This window comes from Tachysurus fulvidraco, chromosome 13, assembly GCF_022655615.1.
Source record: "Tachysurus fulvidraco isolate hzauxx_2018 chromosome 13, HZAU_PFXX_2.0, whole genome shotgun sequence".
In the NCBI taxonomy this organism is placed as follows: Eukaryota; Metazoa; Chordata; class Actinopteri; order Siluriformes; family Bagridae; genus Tachysurus; species Tachysurus fulvidraco.
Window position 1 is genome coordinate 15122240 of NC_062530.1, and position 22329 is coordinate 15144568.

General features: G+C 37.7%; 1 protein-coding gene across 1 annotated transcript; it reads left to right on the forward strand.

The window, feature by feature from the left end:
• Nucleotides 1–13860: 13860 nt before the first annotated feature.
• pskh1 (protein serine kinase H1) lies at nucleotides 13861–21910 on the forward strand. Its single transcript, XM_027162014.2, has 3 exons — nucleotides 13861–14152; nucleotides 16012–17127; nucleotides 19621–21910. Exons 2-3 carry the CDS (start codon nucleotides 16174–16176, stop codon nucleotides 19936–19938), a joined length of 1272 nt encoding a protein of 423 aa, XP_027017815.1. The 5' UTR covers nucleotides 13861–14152; nucleotides 16012–16173; the 3' UTR covers nucleotides 19939–21910.
• Nucleotides 21911–22329: the final 419 nt, after the last annotated feature.

A 22329-nucleotide genomic window follows, 5' to 3' on the forward strand; every position in this document is an offset into this window, starting at 1 on the left:
ATCACCACAGAGGGAGGACCCACATACATTCACACTTGAGAATGTGGAGATGTGGCTGCTTGATCAACAGCAATTATTTTCACATTAATTGGCTCAGAATCATATTCTGGGTTTTCCGAGTTTTGAGTTTGCGAAAATATGTGAAAAAACTACGGGCTGCAGCAAATGGAAGTTGCTAATCCTCCAAAAGGTGCCATGGATCGGTTTCTTATCGTCAGGCACAATCAATACTTCAGATTTACTGACGTAAAATACCTGTGGGCTTAGATAAGCTAGATTAGAGAGTTTTCTGGGAGTTTCAGCAGCTGGAAAGACATTTTTATTTTTTATTAAATAAAAAAAGACCTTTATTATTTTTTTTCTTTTTGCTTCATATTTATTTACAATTGTTTGCTTTTCTTTTTTTATTATTATTATTTTATAAAAATATTAAGTACATTGTTCATTTTATTTTAAAAAGTCCAATGTGCAATATACATTTTAATTAGTAATTTGAAGACAGATAGTTATAGATATTTTATACAATATACTCTCTCTCTCTCTCTCTCTCTCTCTCTCTCTTCCTCTCTTTCTCTCCCTTTATAAATATAATATAAAGCTGTATATGTATATATCAACACATCAACGTGTGGCAGTGGAAGTACTTTTAGAATCCTCAATAGAGTCTTTGGATGCAGGGTTTCTCAAACTTTTTCAGCCAGGGACCTTCTTATTTCATTTATTCCTCCACAGTAAGCTCTTTATCCTGGTCAGGGTCATGGTGGATCTGGAGCATATCCCAGTAATTCTGGGCTCAAGGCAAGAGAAATCAGCTGAATTCAGCTCTGTTGGAATGCCAGTCCATTGCAGGTGACCATACACACATACATTCATTCCTTTCTAGGGTCAATTTAGCCTGGCCAGTTTACTTTACATGTTTTTGGACAGTAGAAGGAAATTAGAGAACTCCACAGTAACACAAGCTCAGGATTGAAGTCAGGAACAAGAAGCTGTGATGGGGCAATACTACACACTGATCCTTTATACTGCCATGAGATGCTCAATCCTGGGACCTCTTGAGGAGTGATATGGCAGCGAAATATTATGGACCCCATCTGAGTATATTCAAACTATTAAAAATATTAGGCCCATATGCACAACAATATTCTGGCTATTTAATAGCTTTATTTTCCTAAAATTATCCAAATTAATTGATTTCAGGAATATAATCTAACATATTTTTAAGATTTCATTTCTTAGTGAAATCAAGTACAAAGCATGTAAAAAGATACTGTACATTTCATCACATTTGGCAGATGCACTTACCCAGAGCAACTTACATTGTATCTCATTTTAGACAACCTAGCAATTAAGGGTTAAGGGTCTTGCACAGGGGCCCAGCAGTGACAACATAGTGAACCTGGGATTTAAACTCACAACCTTCCAATCAGTAGTCCAACACCTTAAACACTAGGCTACCATGTCCCTACACTAATACACGCCAAGCATAACATTTGGTTAGGTGTAACATATACTGTTGCAAAAACAAAATGGTCAGGTTATGAAAAATCATCATTTAATAATCACCTGAGGTTTCTACCATATGGCAACTCTTTAGGAAGCTACAAAAGTGATCGCCGTCCCATTTTGTCTGGGATTCCAACTGTTTTGCTGCAGTAGGCAGATTAAATTGTCCATAAGATGAAAACTGAATATGCAACACACACACACACACACACACACACACACACACACACACACACACACACGCACACACACCTCAATCCAGAAATTTATTATTCACACCACTTTCATGAATTCTAACAGTACCTGATTGATCTGAGAGAGGGCTGGTATGTTTGATTACTATTTTATTGCTCTCCTCACCTCTTCACCATCCTCTACCTTCTCACACTGCACCTTCTCACAGTTGCCATGATCTCGCAGCTTACTGATTTAGCCAGTTACAGTTTTATGAAATCACTCAGAGAGGCAAGAGGACCAAGATCAGCTGCTCACTGAGTCTAATCGGTATTTATTCATCTACAACAGTCTAACTATACCCAATACACTATATGTTAAATAAGTAGGTACAAGCTTCTACTTGAACACAAACATCTCAGTTATTTTTCCATACCTTCAATACCAATACCGGTATCCTTAAGTCATGGTGTCCTCCAGAATTAATGGCACACTATTTTAAAAGGAGCAAAAAACACTACAAAACAATGAATTTTCTTTAATCATTTTTATTGATTTGGATGATAGGATATTTTAATATCAGGTACTGTATATTCATCCAAATATCCTATTTAGCAGAATCCTTGAAACTCTCAATCTTCAATTCAATTCAATTCAATTCAAGTTTATTTGTATAGCACTTTTTACAATAGACATTGTCTCAAAGCAGCTTTACAGAACCTAAACATAGAGCAGAAGGTGAACATAATTAATGATAAAGGAAATAACAAATAATGAAAGTAAAAGAATTGACAGAATAAAAATTCTAGATTATTATTAGATATATATAACAGAACCTCTTCACAGCACCCCCTTTAGTGTCAGTGTAATTGGCACATGTAATTTATTTTGTAAGAAAATACTATTATTGTAAAAAAAAAAAAGTGGTTTGTTTATTTTGCTGGATGAGGTGCTATGTTCATTCCTCTGTAAAGCACAGTTACTATACAACAATTTAACACTGAAAAAACTTGAGAGCAGCAAGTGGCTTTATTAATAAAATACAAAGCTTAAAATTCGCTGATTAATATTGCTAGAGGTTATATTGTTTTAGCAGTTTTATATTGTTTTATATTGTTTTAGTCAGGTGTGTCAAGTTTTTTGCACTCGATCCTTGTTATTTAGAGCTAACACTAACCCTAACCATAGCCAAAGCTTGGAAAGATTGAAATGTCTTGAAGGCTCTCCATTTGTAAACAATCCTTCCTACTTCAGAATGGTGAAGTTCAGTTTGTTTGGCAATGACCCTGTAACCCTTTCCAAATTGATGATCAGCACCAATTGCTCTCCAGACCACTAAAACTGCCAAAGATCCTGCTTTTATAGGCTGCTAATGGCTGTCTTAATGATTACGGAAGGAAGTGCTTATTTTTCCCACCTGGTATCTGAGTGTTGGGGAAAAAAATGACAGTATAATGAAATCTATTGTTTTTTCTTGTTTTTTTGAGGTTATCTACTGATTTATAAAAGTTGTTAGAGCCACACAATGAATCATTTAAACCGTGATAAATAAAAACCTAGTCCTGTAGATTTTGGTGGTTCAGAACGACAATAATAACAAAAGCCTCAAACAAAATTAAGCAGGAGAAACTATTACTCTTGTGCTCTAGGCTAGATTTTAGTGCTTTTTTAGAGCAATCCTATAAAAGGCAGTTGAGATTTGACAGCATGTAGTCATCCAGCATAATGTAGCTCATTTTGAGTGATTATTTTTCTCAGCTTTTTAAGGTCACTGTGGTACACATGCATTTGTATACTGATTTGTACTGAACTGTCTAGTTCATAATCAAGAAATGAATCTGTACATCATAGACACACTATCTGCACTTAAATTTCACCTTTTGTTTGCAGAAACGTTTAATTTAATAACATTTAATTCCAGTGATTGTGCAACTAAAAAGGTGAGTAAGTCAATGGAACGACAGCTTACAGTATATGTCAAATGGCAAAGTATAAAAAAATCTTTAGTCAGATTTCATTAGTATTTAAATGGAAATTAAAACATACAGAGCTATGACTAAGTAGTTTACAGAGATTTTTTGACCAGAGAAAATGGTGTGACTCTACAAAACCTGCCCCTATTGACAAACTGCCACAGTTTTGCGAAGACATTTTATGGGACATTTTTGCTTCAGCAATTGTCTTGCAGTGTGTGAGGTATCAGTTATTCATTTCTGCTGTTTTTGAATTGTGATTGATGTTAAAGCAATGCATCCTGCTCTGTGCCATCAACTCATACAACTGATTTCTCATGAAACGCTTCCATTGTGGAGCTATGGATTTGTGTAGACATGAATATGCCATGATGGATTCTGGCTGTGAAAATCCCTTTGTGCATTCACTCATTACATTCAATCAGGCAAAAGGTGATCTATCACACAGGAAATCCTGCGATTGGCTTACTACTCCAAACTAAACAAGTTTGCACTTGCTTATTAAAACATAGCCTGAGGGGAAGAATCTAGTTTACTTTCAGAATTTGTGCCTCATTTCTCAGGCAAATAAAGGCCAATATGCAGCATGGTGAAGAAAAGTCTTTATTCTGTCTTGCTTTCTCTAGCTCTCTGTTCTTTCATGTGTCTCACACTGCTATAGATTGACCAGAGGTAGAATGAGGGTCAATCTGATGTGTAGGGAAAGATGGGATGAGAGGTGAGAAAATCTCAGGCAGGAAGCTAATGGAAAAGCAAGATGAGGAAATGAGAGTGTGTGAAGGAGGAAATCTGTGTGGCATGAATGGATTTTGAAATGAGACTTGAGCACACATACATCAAAATAACCTTTAATTAATGATACAGTAATTAGGTTGGCAAATACTATGCACACATCATTAACCATTAATTCCATATAAACTCCATTTAGTGTCAGTTTCATAAATCAGACAGCATATATGTTTAAAATGAATTAAAAAAAAATTTTACAGACGTTTTTTTATATACACACAGTTTATACATCATTTACTCCTTGTACATGATAATCAATTACCTGGACTTTACTTTCTTGTTTCAAGTGTATTCCAAATGACTCCCTGTTTACATGCACTACTGTACATGTCACCTGCTTTGTCTGGCTTAACAGATAAAAAAAGGCACAAGGCAAGGCACACAGGGCAGGGCAAGGCACACTGCGAAGCAGGTGGCCAGGCAACATCCACAGCTGAGCAGAAGGACGGGGCAAAGGCTACAAACACTAGGAAACACCAGGGACATCAGCAAACTAAAGGAAAGGAACAAGAGAGAAGGACTCAGCAAACAGCAGGCCCAAAACAGTATTACATAGGGGAGGAAATCATAGAAACACAAGGGACAGGTGTGCAGAGGGGGGAATGGATTACAGAAAGTGCGGGGCTAACACGCGTGAACACAAAAACATACAAAGGCACATGGTAAAAGACACACAAAAACTGGCAGAATGTCCCCCTAGTGTCCAGGCAGGGAATAGTCCCAGCCATACCTGACAATATGGGGCATAAATAATAAACAAATAATAAATAAACAATCAAACAAATAAATAATGAACTAGATGCAGTCACATTACTAATCACACATTGATGTGACCTACTGGTTAAGTAAATATGCATAACAATTGGGAAATATTTTGATTCGTGGTGGTTCATGGCCGAGCCATCCATTAAGGATGACGAACGAATGAATTATGCAATTCTAGTGAATTAATGAATGAATTATTCAATCCTTTTTTTTGTAAACTTTAAATTATAAATCAGAACTGTCTATAACAGCAGTGTTTTCAGATGGCTGTCAAAATGGCTGCGAGAAAAGAATCAAGGAAATAGTTAATAGTGAAGCAATGATTGTCTCACTACCTTCCCTAGAAATGTGAAAATAGGACTTGATTACATGTGATGTAAAGGGCCACAATTTCAGGACTGGAATATTAGGATTCAATATCTGATAGTGGCATAGATTTGTCCCAAAGCTAATATTTACCACACACATGGGTCAGAGATTTATGGCATTGTTCGTTTATGTGGCTCATAAAACAGCAAACCACTACATTCCACCTGGGCTTAGCAGATTGTAGTGCAGCTTTAGATGTACAAGAGACTGGAGGAGGCTCTAGCTCTCTTTCTGTGTGTCTAAAAACCCTTGATTGATTTTGCTCTAACGCCATATGATAATTTTAATCATATTTTAACACATAGTTGAAAGTGCTCCCTGGATGTGTCCCTGTGGAAATGACAAGAAGCAACTACAAGCTTATAATCACTTTGAACACAGGAACAGTGATGAATAATCAAGGATAAGGGGATTAAAAGAATACACATGCCGTGATGGAAAAAATGATGAATCAGTTGTAAATTCAAGGAAATTCAATTCAATTCAAATTTATTTGTATAGCACTATTAACAGTTGACATTGTCTCAAAGCAGCTGTACAGAACATAAACATAAAACAGAAGGTTAATATAAAGAATAATATAAAGATTAATATAATACAAAAATTCAAGATTAATATTAGATTATAATGGCTCAGGTGACTGTGGCAAGGAAAAACTCCCTTGGATGGTAAAGGAAGAAACCTTGAAAGGAGCCAGACTCAATTTGGGTGACACTGGAGGGCATGATTATGAATATACAGTCCGACAAATTTTGTACTGATTAGGAGGTTGTTGTCCTCAAAGACCACATGGAGTTGGCATCTCCTCTTAGGATAGCAGAGTCCAAGTGGAGCTGGTAAATCTCTAGATGCCTCAGGATTCTCACAGAGTCGGCCTCATCTCAGTGGAGGTCCAAAATCTTCATGACACAGAATACAATCGGTGCTGGTACAATTTCTGGATGCCTTGGGATGGGTAGAAAGAGAGCAGTGGAGAGGAATTAGCATAGCTGCTGTTCATAATATTAGCAGACACTAGATGATAAGTTAATTCACACTGCACAGTGGACACAGGGTAAGAATTTGTTTTCTTTAAAAACCTATTTATGATCATCTCATGGGGAGTTGTGTGATAATGAAATCAAATTCATTTATACTACTAATGCTCTGCTCTACCAGTGTAAACTACCCAAGCAAGGATCATTGTGTCAACTGAATTCTTTATCACTTTCTTAGTGTTAAAACATACATCAGTTTATAACAGTTAGATGCCTCTCCTGCCCGAAAAAATGCATAATTCACACACAGAAACATTGTATATTGAGGGATATTGGACCAAGATCTTAAACAGTGTATTTGCTTTTATTAATAACCATGCAGACAAAGAAGCTTATATCACATTTACTAATAAATTACAGCATGATCATTCTCCCTCATTTAACACCCAAATCACATAATCAATTAAATACCAAGACCTTCACTGAATCTGAATTTGTTTGGTTAAGAAGGTGGATTAACAAATCTCTCTAGACTTGCAGCCTTTTTGGACCTAAAGCTATAGTCCAAAAGGAATGCCGCTGTCTCGTATAAGTAATAAAATGCTACACAGGGTGTTAATTTGCCATTATTTAAAATCATTATACACAAGTGCAAACATATGAGCACATGGATATTATTATTATTATTATTATTATTATTATTATTATTATTATTATTATTATTATACACCGGAAAACACTGTAAACAAAGTAGTAAATGATCAGTTTACCAAATAATGTGTGTAGAGACATGAATAAATTCTTTGTCTATTATTATGTAAATTCTAAATGCGAGTGAATTCCACCTCATACATGTGTTCATGCTCGGAGTATTGTTTATGCCTCTTTTGTGATGGAATGAAAAAAAAAATTTTGTTTTATAATATTTATAATGACATGTTTTATATATATTTTTATACATAGAATGTTTTAAACATACCTCGAGCCTGAGAAACAACTGAACCATCTCTGGAGTGACGTCAGTCCAGTTGGCATCATCTGGAACGAATGCAGCTCAGTGATATTCTTCACAGCCTGAAAGGTTTTGCGATGAAGATTGGGAGTTCTGTCAGATATACAGTAGTTGTCATTGCTTAGCTATTCTTAAATGATCAAGCATTAAAGTGATATCCAAAGATAAATAAAAAAACATCCTTTAGTATCTTCTCAAAGCTGTACCAGAAAAAGAAATGTGTGCTACCTAGGCTAAAATGTCTAAATGGTAGTGGACTGATTGGGACCATGACTGTCCTGATTGGTTGGACCACCACCACCACCACCACCATCTTCATAATCAAAACACTATTTCGCTATTAAACAACTGTACATATAGGGACTCATAGAATCCCTATCAAGGCTCAGTATAGGTGGCTTGTGGTGGCCAAGATACTAGGGCACTTGGATTTTAGAGAAACAGGAGAGTTTAGGATAATGCATCTCAACTGTAGGAGGTGCAACCAAGTGATAGGCTGAAATAGTATACACAGAATATATGCAGCATATATAATATACTGTATATTGTATGTGCTGCATGAACCCCCTTCCTATAATTGTTAGGCCACATCTTTTTTCTGGTTTACTATCTATAATTAAAAACTCAATGGCTAAATCCCAAAGGCACGGTTTTACTTCACCTTTCATATGTGTTAATTTGTGGAGGCTGCAGTGTTACCTGAAATAATAGCAACATCTAAAAATACACAGAGATTGCTGGGAGGTGGCCGTGTAAGTGGCCACATGGGAATGGCATACTAGCTTTTCTTCCTAACACAGTCTCTTCAGAAAACATTGGAGTAACAAATTTTTTGTTGTTGCTATACACAAGACATTTTGGTTGGAGATCAAAAGATGAACATGAGATGAAAGATGAGATATTCAGTTTTTCAGATTTACATCTAGATGTGTTAAACAACTTAGAACATGGCACCCTTTGTGGCTGAAGATCACATTTTCAGGTGTTCAGTGTATAACAAAAAGAAAATAACTGGTTTTGCCATTCTAATACCTTTTATAATCCCTGTACTAGAGCATGATTTATTTTTTTTGTTACCAGTTACTGTAGTTCCTGTCCACTAATTTGATTGTCTGAGCAGCATTCTAAGAGTGTTTATATTTAGTAGAAATATAAGGGTTTTTCTGTGTGAAACCTCTCGGATTGTGTAGCAATGATTCAAGCAACAGTCCCACTGAAACTGTTACTACAGTATAGTTACCGGAATCACCAACAGGCACAGCAAACAAAGCATTTTACGTGAATATAACATCGGACTTAAAATATGAAAGATAAAATTGAAAAGGAAGAAGGGAAGCCAGTTTTGCCTGGATCTGGCATCTTTCATGTGGGGAAAAAAATTATTGGGCCATGTTGTGTCTACGGCTGATTCATAGCCATGCCCACTATTGCTTGTGTGATATTGCCTAAATATATCAAGCCTCTCTTGCTCACTAGTACATGCTAGATGCCTGGTTTACATGGTAACACTGTCCATATATTCTACACTTCTCTTTAATCTTTCCTTTTATTAAGCCAACATTAACCTTCTAGTTTGACACTTCTGTCAAACTAGAGCCAGAAAACTAAAGTATTACTCAAATTATTTATTTACAACCAAGAACGTTGTTTTTTGACTTTGCTCATGAGTGCTTTTTTTACTGACAACATTAATTGTACAGATCCAGTATGTTTATTTGAGTGAGTCAAATTAAATCAAGCTGTTAAAGAAGCTGATAATATTAAAAGTGCTGGACTTTTCAGTAAGCGACCAAAATGGAATGACTATGAACAACCAGTTACATCAATGACATAAGTAGAAGGAGTATCAAGTGGATTTCAGTATGTACTGTATTCAGTAGTACTGAAAGAAAAGTACTGCCAATTCCAACATCCCTTCTCCATTACACAAAAACGAGATGTTCAAATCCTCACTGTACATAAAACTTACCTTTTCCAAAGCATGTCTCTATGGCTTTTCATGGAGTAATTTGGGTGTTTTCTAGTCATGACTACTGTCATTTATTTGCATAACACTCAATATCTCCTGCCATATCTTATTTAATAGATTTCACAAAGACAATCAAGGCAAAGATTTAAGTTTGTCCCAGTGAAATACAGGTATTGATTGCCTTTGAAACAGCAATGCAGTGGAGTGGAAATGTAAAACCGGGATAGACAGGGCCTCCCTCAAGAAGAAGTTCCAGGGTATCTGTGTATCTCTGTCTCGCCTTGGGAGCCACAGAGCCATTGGAGATGCCTTGAAACAAGAGCATAGTCTAGGAATAGTAATCCAACAAAGAGATGTGTCCAAAATTCTAGCTATAGTATATATTTGACAACAGATTATATGGCAAATTGTCCAAAGTCACTGATCTATGAAAAAGAAAGTTTTAGCAAATGATTCGTAGACCTGGGACAAGATATAATCCACCAAATATTTTAAAATATTACATTCAGAGCTGTCCTGAAAGTAAGCAGAGCTTTGAAAGGGGAATTAAAGAGGGAATTGGGAATCAAGACTTTTTTTTTACACATAAGACTTTCATCAGGAGAGCCTAGAGACTAAGCCTTGTGTCAAACACAAATCTACTGCAGAGTTTGTGTGCAGATTGGCAAATTTCAGAACAGCTATAGATCTCAGTGTCCTGTTCAGACAGCCAGTTTGGACAGGCCCACAGGCCCAGACTGATTATCATGAGAATAATTGAGAGCAAGAGGAAGAGTCAGTGCAGCTTTTAATAGAGCCACTTCTATCTTCATGCTGATAAATAATGTACACCAGTCAGCAAATTTGGATTTAACAGATGGTATTGACCTTTTTGGGTAGATAGGAGGGAGATGAGGCAAGGGGGAGGGGCAAAGAGAAAGAGAAAGAGAGAGAGAGAGAGAGAGAGAGAGAGAGAGAGAGAGAGAGAGAGAGAGAGAGAGAGAGAGAGAGTGGAAGCACCAGAATTACCAAGGGGCCTTAAAGATGAAACATCCATCATGCCCGTTGATTTGTTTTGCAGATTGTTTTACAGCTGCTGTGCGACACAGATTACTGCATAACCGAGTAAATAAATGACAAACTTCATAAAAAGGGAAGAATCCTGCATCAAGGCATTTGGACCTTGAGCCCAAGGCATCTTACCATCACCTTCAGCATGCTCTCATAAACAGACCATTGTCCATTTTATATTGTTCTTTGTCCATTACCCCATGCCCCTTATCCATTTCTGACTCAAACATTTTATCTTATCTAATTCAGAGTAGGTACATCAGAGAGTCTGTGTCCTTTACAGGCCAGATAACTGTCACCAAGTCTATAACTTAACATTTCACCTGGCATTTCCACACTGCATTCATAAGCAGCAGTACATCACTCTATTGCCCTATTCAAATTTGCCACAGTCGTATTCAGAGCTGCATTTGGGATGAAGCCATTGTTCAGCAGACAAGAGAGAGAGGGTCTGCAGTATTCATTAAAACACCTGCAATGTACGTTTGGAGCACCACATGGGACACCAGCACAAGAGAACCACCAGTGAAAAGTCAAGTGAACAGAAATGTCTGTGATGATATAAACACAGATATTCAAATTCTTTCAGCTGCTGGTCTGTAAGGGAGAACAACACAGTGTACACAATATTATCATTTTCACAAAATAAAAGTCACTCTTTTAAAGAAAAGATAAGAAACTATGGAACAGTAGAATAACACAAGGAGCAGCAGTAGAAAAAGGTTTGTTTGAAACATTCTTAGAGGTTATGTTTCATTCAGAGGTTATTCATTTTGACAAAATCCAACCTTTTTTTTTTTACATACATACATACATACATACATACATACATACATACATACATACATACATACATACATACACACACACACACAAACGCACACACACATGAATTCATATGGTGTGTATATATATATATATATATATATATATATATATATATATATATATATATATATATATATATATATATATGTATGTATATATATACACCAAATGAATTTAGTAATAATCCCACACTTTCACACATTTTGCATTGCTCATCTTTTATTTCTCATTGTTGTCTAACTGCAATTGGTATATACAAGTTTTTATATTTAGGGATTACATTTTTACTGGAGAAGTCATGGCAGGTGCACAGGTTTGTATTGTTTTAGTGAAGAGAAGAACAGTGTCATCTAGTGGTTTCAACCATACAGTGAGTTAAACACTGGTAAACTAAAAAAAAATATGACAGAATATAATCAAAAACTTTTAAAGCACATGGTCTACCTGTTAAAGCCTATTTGCAATATTACATATGAATGGCTTCTGATACACACTCACTACATATGTTTGAAACACAACTAAATAAGGATACAAACACGACTGACAAGTCAGTTTACCACAATTTGCCACTAGGCATGAATGATTACTACCCCTATAATTTAACCCTAACCCTTATTTAAATACAATAGCCCAAAACATTAAGGTTTGTGCTAACATACAGGGATGTGGTACCCTAGTGGTTAAGGTGTTGGATTACCAATCGGAAGGTTGTGAGTTCGATTCCTACGTCCACCAAGCTGACACTGCTGGGCCCCTGAGCAAGGCCCTTAACCCTCAATTGCTCAGTTGTATAAAAAAAAAAGAGATAAAAAAAATGTAAGTCGCTCTGGATAAGGGCATCTGCTAAATGCTGTAAATGTGAACAACAAAATAAAAATTCTCATTGGGCCCAAACACAAATATCTCTATAAGATATAAATTGTCAGATATTCTTATCCTTGTGGAGACTTTTGATCCTCATCAAAACAAAAATCATTCATTCATTTTCTACCGCTTATCCGAACTTCTCGGGTCACGGGGAGCCTGTGCCTATCTCAGGCGTCATCAGGCATCAAGGCAGGATACACCCTGGACGGAGTGCCAACCCATCGCAGGGCACACACACTCTCATTCACTCACGCTCGCACTCACACACTACGGACAATTTTCCAGAGATGCCAATCAACCTACCATGCATGTCTTAGGACCGGGGGAGGAAACGGGGGAGTACCCGGAGGAAACCCCTGAGGCACGGGGAGAACATGCAAACTCCACACACACAAGGCGGAGGCGGGAATCGAACCCCCAACCCTGGAGGTGTGAGGCAAAGGTGCTAACCACTAAACCACCGTGCCCCCAAAACAAAAACCATGACCACAAAAATCAACATTAAAAATAAAGATTCCATAAAACTAAATAAGTGCACTGTGCTGGTGACTGTGACAATGGATGTACCACTGCTCAAGATAGAAGATATAATGTGCAGAAATAGGTATGTGATCATGGGAGAACTGATGTGTGCAGTGAACGTGAATCACTGACTACTGACTACTGTCTTTAGGAAAAGGTGTACAGCTCTATCAAAGTGTACAATTTGTAAATACGCTGAATTAACTTCCCTCTTCATCTTGGGCACTTTTATCAAGTTTGCTTACTTAGACCTACAAAAATAGATCATTAAAATGACGTGGATGCCGAATAAGCCATGCTGTAACAACCACACAAGGTCCACCAGTTAGGCAGAGGGGAAACAGATCATCTCTCAAAACATCTCGAAATCTTGATGCATAATTCTGCCTTACAGCATTCAGGTTACATGTACAGTGTTTTTCTGGACACTTTCAGCAGCCTGGATTTCAACACCGCACTCGTTACACTTCAGCCGAAGCCAGCAACTAAGTGCAATATTATAATTTTCACAAAATAAAAGTCACTTGTATAAAGAAAAGATGAGAAACTAAGGAACAGTAGATTAACAGAAGGAGCAGCAATAGAAAAAAAAAGATTTGTTTGAAACATTGTTATATACAACACAATGCCTTTTGTGTGTGTGTGTGTGTGTGTGTGTGTGTGTGTGTGTGTGTGTGTGTGTGTGTGTGTGTGTGAGAGAGAGAGAGAGAGAGAGAGAGAAAGGTGATATAAGGGAACTTTCACAAAGTTTTTAAAGTATGTTATTGTTTGTTTTTCAGATAGTTTATTCTTTTTGATAAAAAAATAAAGACAAAAAGATTTTTTTGTTTCTTTTTGAAATTTTCTTTTCTTTTCTTTTTTTTAAGAGAAAAGTTTCTATTTTTGACACAAGTTTATCCAAATAACATCCCACCCCCCTCCTCCCTCGTTTTGGCAGAAATGTACCCCTCTCTGTTTGCCCCTCTCGGCCATGTTGACTGCTTCTGGCTTCACTGTATTTCTCGCAGGGGTCGAAACAAGCCGAACTCTTCCAAAAGGAAAAAAAAATCTCAGCACAGGAAAAAAGGTGGCCTCTGAAAACACCGCTTCGAAGCAGGAGAGCACATTTTTACACTCATTAATTCTCGGTGGAAAAGTTAGTGTGAGCTTTTAGCGTAAGTCATGTGTTCATCAGTGAGTGCGGGGAGATGAGATGAGCTGAGTGTTTGAAGCGGAGGAAAGTTTGAGAAAAGCTGCGGTAATAAAATGGAGAGAAGAGTTGAGAGTGTGCTGAGGACACTGGCGGCTCTGGAGACCTCTACAATCCTGCCCTCTTACTCCCTGCGTCCACTGCAACAAAAACAGCCATAAGGTGACGTTTAAACTAACACTTCTTGTCTAATATATATATAGCGGGAATTAAATGGACTTGTCGTGAAAGCTGTAAACAAATAAGGAACAAAAAAAACCCTCTTCTTTTAGCGCTTTATCGTTTACCTTGTTGTCCAGGCCTCTTGTGAAAGGAGCTGAGGAACATCTCGCCTTGTGCTCTTTGTGTTCGTACACCGAGGAACCAGAACATTACATTTGTTTTAGAAAGTTACTGACATTATAATCTCTGTTTGTAGTGTAGGAAGTGAACTTTACATCTTTAATTCAATCCTAAATAAAGTTACTGTGTGTTTTGGTTACATTCCTTTCACTCGGGTTACCATAAAGAAAGCCTAAAAATCTTTAACTTGTTGTTAAACGTCTTTAATGTTTTTCTGTTTCACATTAAGTCATTCCAGCTTGTCTTGTTTACCTGACGCAGGTTTCTTAGCTCCACTCAGGGAACCGTACTGATTCTAACCTCTCCTGAATGATCACACACACACACACCTGAAACATCACTCAGATATCTGAAACAGGGTTCACACACACACACACCTGAAACATCACTCAGATATCTGAAACAGGGTTCACACACACACACACACCTGAAACATCACTCAGATATCTGAAACAGGGTTCACACACACACACACACACACACACCTGAAACATCACTCAGATATCTGAAACAGGGCACACACACCTGACACATCACTCAGATATCTGAAACAGGGTTCACACACACACCTGAAACATCACTCAAATATCTGAAACAGGGTTCACACACACACACCTGAAACATCACTCAGATATCTGAAACAGGGTTCACACACACACACACACACACACACACACACACATCTGAAACATCACTCAGATATCTGAAACAGGGTTCACACACACACCTGAAACATCACTCAAATATCTGAAACAGGGTTCACACACACACACCTGACACATCACTCAGATATCTGAAACAGGGTTCACACACACACACACACACACACACACACACACCTGAAACATCACTCAGATATCTGAAACAGGGTTCACACACACACACACACACACACACACCTGAAACATCACTCAGATATCTGAAACAGGGTTCACACACACACACACACCTGAAACATCACTCAGATATCTGAAACAGGGTTCACACACACACACACACACACACACACACACACACACACACACACACACACCTGAAACATCACTCAGATATCTGAAACAGGGTTCACACACACACACACACACACCTGAAACATCACTCAGATATCTGAAACAGGGTTCACACACACACACACACACCTGAAACATCACTCAGATATCTGAAACATAGTTCACACGCTGGCATCTGAAATAGGGCGCGCGCACACACACAAAACGCATTTAAAATGGTCCACACACAGGGCATACACACTTACAACGTCATGCAGGCATTTGAAACGCCCACTTGAACGTGGGCACATATTCCAGAAATGGCACAGACACCTGATCCAACACATTTATCTTCATGATCAGATGTTATGATAAGATTAAAGAAAGATTAAAGTTTCAGTTTCATAGGAAAGACTGGAGCTAAGAAACTCTGCACTGGTCAGAAACTTCTTCTGACCAGCCACAGGTCAGCATGTGTTAATTTCTGTTTATTAAACTACATTAATTTTATATTTTGTGGTTTCCTTTAATCATGCTCCTTAATATTAGTAATAGATTACCTAAACCATATTTTCTATTACTTTCATAATAATGTCAATATTCTAGAATAAATAGTACATTACATAGAATAGTACATTTCTGAAATTTAAAGTTTTCTGACATTGTCTCTTTTTGTTTTCACTCTTTCAGATTGATAGACTGCATTTCTATAATACATGAGGAGAGGATAGTTCTTTGGTAATCTGGTCTCAACAACCTTGATTATTGTGGCATTGTAAACTTCTGTCTGTGCCTTTGGCTGGCACGGGTTATGAGGATGTGCTGCCTGCTTCAGGTACGAAGGATCCTGACATGATGGGGTGCAGGACAAGCAAGGTCCTCCCAGAACCACCAGCAGACGTACAGCTAGATCTTGTTAAGAAGGTCGAGCCTCAGCAAACCGATGTCTATAAGAACTTTATACGTGTGGATGGCAGTGACAAGAAAACTGGCTCTCCTTCCCCTCAAGGTCAAAGCCATGCCACAGGTGCTGCCACTAATTCCCCTATGGCAGGAAAAGGCCAGCTGGAGCCGTCTGAACCACGGAGAAACAAAGTGGCCAAGTACCGGGCCAAGTTTGACCCTCGGGTGACAGCCAAGTATGAGATTAAGGCGCTCATTGGGCGTGGCAGCTTCAGCCGAGTGGTGCGTGTTGAGCACAAGGGTACACGTCAGCCATATGCAATCAAAATAATTGAGACTCGATGGCGTGAAGGCCGCGAGGTGTGTGAGTCGGAGCTGCGAGTTCTGCGGCGTGTACGTCATACCAACATCATCCAGCTGATGGAAGTTTTTGAGACGGCTGAGCGTGTGTACATGGTGATGGAGCTGGCTACAGGAGGTGAACTCTTTGACCGCATCATTGCACGTGGGTCCTTCACTGAGCGAGATGCCACGCGCGTACTCCGCATGGTACTGGATGGTGTGCGCTACCTTCATATGCTTGGCATCACACACCGTGACCTCAAGCCTGAGAACCTGCTCTACTACCACCCTGGTGCTGACTCCAAGATCATGATTACTGACTTTGGTCTAGCGAGTACACGCAAAAAGGGTGACGAATGTCTTATGAAAACCACTTGTGGCACGCCTGAATACATTGCCCCTGAAATCCTAGTACGCAAGCCTTACACCAATGCTGTGGACATGTGGGCGCTGGGGGTGATCTCCTACATCCTGCTCAGTGGCACCATGCCCTTTGAGGATGACAACCGCATGCGCCTCTATCGGCAGATCCTGAAGGGGAAGTACAGCTTCTCTGGGGAGGTGGGAATTTAGTATTCTAATTTTATTCTTGTCTCATGCATATTCTAACAGCCAGCTGAAAAGAAGACAATCAGCTTTATTTTTCAATATATAGGTTTCAAAAATAAGTTGGTCCATTTAAGGTTTCCTTTAACAATCATTATTTGCCATGTAAGTTAACATTAACAACACATGAACGTCAGCATTAATTCACCATCATTAAAGTTGCACAAATTGATGTTAGGTTAAAAAGGTTATTCACTGACTCCACAATTAAAACAAGTCTATATGTATGAGAACAAGTTACGTTATTGTATGAGCCTAAATGCTGATGTTGGAATTTTGGTCTCCACGTATATATACTTGTGATTTAGCCTCAGCATGTTTCAAACCTGTTTCTTTTCTGAAATGATGGACTTAAATTGTTACTTTCTGCCCATTACGAGGTGTAACAAATGTCACATGTGACACGAATCTAAGTCGCTTGCGAGTAAACTGGCCTATCATTGGTCAGTGTACCAGTTTATGTGCTGGGGTTCAGCTCCTAGAAGACATCTATAAGGATGTGTAGACCGAAGCTTCACCAGATTATTGTGGCTTTCCTTTTAGCTGTAGCTATTGAAATTGATCAGTTTCAGCATGCATTGATGTGTCCTTGCTAAACACCTTGTAAATCTGGTTTTTATTCCTTTTGAAAAGCTTCAGCTTCCTTGGTCCAAGTTGAACAGCGAATCGTGTTGCGAGCTATTAACAAAACGAACACACTTTTCATGTAACAAAGGTTATGAAACAAATTCCCCAAACGAATGAGTGTGAAAATGCCCAAATTTAGGATTTTGGCATCGTATTGTCCACGTTGTCCATTGTGTATGTTGTTGACTTACATTCATAAATTTACTTGAGTCACTCAGTGATGGTATGGACAATAGTTCATGCAGCCGTTCCTTATACTATTAAAAATATAAATGAAATAAGCATTAATTGCTTTTTCAATGTTACTTCTGGTTTCGTTCCTGATTACTCATGTAAGCTTATGCTGAGGTTTGTCATTTCAATGAATGAATTAAAATAATAATCGTTAAAACGAACCTTAATGTAAATTGTTACCAAATTGTGAGAGCTGCACAGTTATTACAGGAAAAACTGCACGAGACAGAAGTCAGTGAAACTTGAATCGTTGTTTTGATAAAACACAGAAAGGGGAATCGGCATCTAACGTTCAGCAGAATGACAGATCAGAAAGATCAGGAGGTAATGCTTCGAAATCATTGCTGTGGAATGTGATTTCTTGGGCATTAAGGCTTCTACAGTCTTCTTTATAGAAAGCGGTGATGAATACAGCATTTGTAATGGGATTGAACTAGACATTAGTATCAATCCAAAGCATAATGTAGCTATAAATGTATCAGATGTGTCTCATTGCCGTTGCCCCAGTTGTTCATTGTAATTACACTTAATATTTTTCCCTGTGATGCATTCAGGGCCTACTGGTGGTTTGTGGTATAGCATAAAGTCTTTGACCGCCTGTTGTTATAAAGCTACATGAGGATATGCTGACATTAAGCCAGTCCATTCACAATCCGCATTCCTAAACAGAAATATTCCCCAGAAGGCCACTGTCACGACACAAGACAACAATACCCCATGATCGCCTGGCCTCTTCCTTCTCTGCGTGTTCATTATAAACTTTATTATAAACCTCCTTCACTGTAAATGTTCACTTGATGGATGAATCTCTTGACTGTCCAACACTAAATTTATAGTTGTGCTTTTGAGGGAGTTTACTCTGTATTGTGGATTCTGTGTTTGTTTGTGTCTTTCTGTGTGTGTGTGTGTGTGTGTGTGTGTGTGCGTGTGCGTGTGCGTGTGTGTGTTTACTGGATGTTATCCAGAGCTTTCCTGTGATCACATCATGTCCCACACTAACCCTCTGCTGCAGTGTTGTCTGTAAGGTTGTGTGCGTCAGTGTGTCTGCTTGCTTACAGTGTGGGCTTTTAAGAAAAACGTTAGACAAAGCAACAAAGGCTTGCCTGATGTTCTCTGTGTGACGTTAACACAGACCGGTGGGTCTGTGAGGTGTAAACGGCAAGGTTATAAATTAACAGGCAGTTTCATTTGTCATATTAGTCAGGTTAAATGTTTACAAAAACTTTCTCTTTGCTCGCATCAGTGAACAAACTAATTTTCCGAAAATGGCCGTGCTCGCGTTGAAGAACTCCACCTAAAAATCATTTCTGACCATTTCAGTTCTCCACTTTCGAAATATGAAGAGATTACTCATAATGGATGCGGATAATGCTGTGTTTCCTTTAAAATGTGGATTGTATTTAGTTTTATCTTCCTTAGGACCTTTAGATATTTTAGGTCATTTGCCGAAGGTTTTGACCTCATACTGAAAATTCTAATCTATAGCTTACATGTACATGAAAAACTATGGTTCTAAACTCTTTATTTCCATTGTAAAAGTCTGTTTTTGTATTTAATGCATTTCATTTTCCTGCTCTCCTGACCCAGCCATGGCCAAGTGTGTCCAACTTGGCGAAGGATTTCATCGACCGCGTGCTCACTGTAGACCCAAGCGAGAGGTTGACAGCTGGCCAGGCTCTCAAGCACCCCTGGATTGTTAGCATGGCTGCTTCATCTTCTATGAAGAACCTACAGCGCTGCATCTCTCAGAACCTGCTCAAGAGGGCGTCGTCGCGCTGCCAGAGCACGAAGTCAGCACAGTCAACACGCTCCAGCCGCTCGAGCAAGTCAGGTCGAGCACGGCGTGTACGAGAGAAGGAGCTGAGGGAGCTCAACCGCCGTTACCAGCAACAGTACAACGGCTGAAGAGTAGAAGCTTCAGTCACGTTGCGCATGCTGATACCGACACTCTGGGGCCCTCTAGACATGTGCCGATAATCCTTTACTCAATATTTGACAAATATATTACAGAGTTTTGTTACCTTAACAGAATTCTATTCAGAATATTTAAAGGCCACAGTACACGGATCCTTCTTTGTGAAGGCAGTCGCAAAATCTTGTTCATCAGATAATAAATCAAGAAAAGTTGGAACAAATATAGCAAACAAAAACATCACTTGGTCTACTCTGACTGAAGAATAATAATAATAATAATAATAGAATATTCTTTTTTTTTAATTTTTTAGAATATCTATATACCTTGTGGAGTTCTTAAACCATGAGGAAACTTTATGCAACAATCTGCTTAAATAAAAAATCTAATAAATATAAATTCGGCACATGCTTAGGACCCACGTGCTGTGAGCAGAGGAGGTAAAGTGGCATAGGAGTGGCGTGTACTAGTCTAATGGAAGAACTCTGAGAGACAATATTCTCACTGACCACAGAGCCAATTAGCAAAAAAGTATATCTTACCCTCCAGTCCATCTTTGTGCTAGTGTTTTTTCTTCATGTTCAAGTTATTTGTATGTATTTTCTCCTTATTTATTTATTGTTAATGTTTGCTTTTCATTGTTACATCGTCTATGACGTTACTGTCTGTTTAAGCCTTTAACTGATTGTATTATCTGTTGAACAGAATTCTACGTAATGAAATTGCTGGAAGGACTACTAAATCTGTGGTGGCTGTATTTAGACCTTCCTGAATTTTGCTGTGAATTATTTTTCTTAACTGTTATACTTCTAGTTTGTTGCTCACTAAAGTGAGCTCCATGCTGTTAATATTTTCCCATTGATCACAGTTTATTGTGCCAAAAATCATTTCAGATATGAAGGTTAAACTATGCCTTTTCTTTCTAAAGAAACCATTTGGGTGAAGTACTTATTTCTAGGAGTTTTCTGTTGATACTGATACTGAATCTGGAGTAATTCCTGTCACCTTTAAGCATTTTGATTTACAGATGGATCTATAGTATGTAATGCTGACTTACAGTGTATATTTATCTTTAAATAAAATGAATGCTCGAGATCTAGAGCGAATATGCAGTACTTATGATTTGCATAAGTGTCATTCAGCCGTAGCCACGTTTGATATTACAAGCGATCAATTCAATCAGCTCGTTAAACCTTTTCACATATTTGCTACTTAATCCCTAGTTTTTGAACAGTGGGTTCACTCCTATTGTGTTACCAGGATCAACCTGGCATCTCGTCTTAATTTAGGAATTTGTCCACGTTTGTGAATCTTAACAATTCGATTTATAATTAAATATTAACACTTAATATGGAAAAGGGAAGAGGTGTATTTGGTTATGATTTTTAACAAAGACACATTTGAAGCAATTGTAGCATATTGCATATATACTTTCTTGTTAGTGTAATCATCTGCTATGCCTTTCTCATTCGGAAAATAAAGTTCTTCATCATTAGAAATCCATTAGGAATAAAATAACACAAGTGATGTAAACGTCTTTTGGGAAAACCACTGTTTTATAATTTCATTTTAACTGAAGAAGGAAGGAAATTTAACAGCATTAATAGTTTGAATTTACACCTGATGTATTGATAAAATTATCTTTTTTTTCCAAATTGAGAGTTTTAAGGAAATGTACCACAAAATATTATGAGGATTATCCTAGATTTCACAATACATTCAGTATGTCAAGTTCAGTGTTTTTGTAAACTTATTTTTATAAAAAAAACTTTTTTACCCATCTCATTTGATGAAGTTGATCCAACACTATTTCTCGAATGGAGTGAATGTGTTGTGTTTTTGTTGTTTTTGTTCTATTGAAGATTAATGTTGGATAACGTTAAATATGTTTTTTGTTTTTTTCCAGAATAGTGAATTGTTAGTTTTTATCAAATGTTTCAATTAAAGAGTTCCATATAAAAGTTTTCTCATGATTGTTTTTCTGTTATTGTATCAGCAACCATGTGATGGACTGGTAATTTAATGCTACATCTTAAGTGTCATATTTCTATTAATAGAATAATAGACATAGATTTTTAGTTTAATACATGTGTGCTTAATCGTATTGTATACAGTGGTAGCTAAATTCTAGATTCTTTAAAATGACTCAGTTTTTAGAGTCACCAGTATTACAGCGCCATCCTGTGGTCATGAACTGAATCACATCTAGATCACTTCAGCTATAATTATAAGTTTAATACTATATAAACTAATGAGTTGTGGTTTGTTTATTATTATTATTATTATTTTAAATACAGGCTCATTTTTAATCCGGTCTCCGCAAATGTATTAGAGTATAGCAACTCAGAGCATATAAATACAAATATAATTGCCCTTTATTATGT

Excerpts from the sequence above, each read along its gene's own strand:
- pskh1 (XM_027162014.2), top strand. The coding sequence starts at position 16,174 with ATGATGGGGTGCAGGACAAGCAAGGTCCTCCCAGAACCACCAGCAGAC. Across the intron at positions 17,128-19,620 it reads AGTACAGCTTCTCTGGGGAG|CCATGGCCAAGTGTGTCCAA; the intron begins GTGGGAATTTAG and ends CTCCTGACCCAG.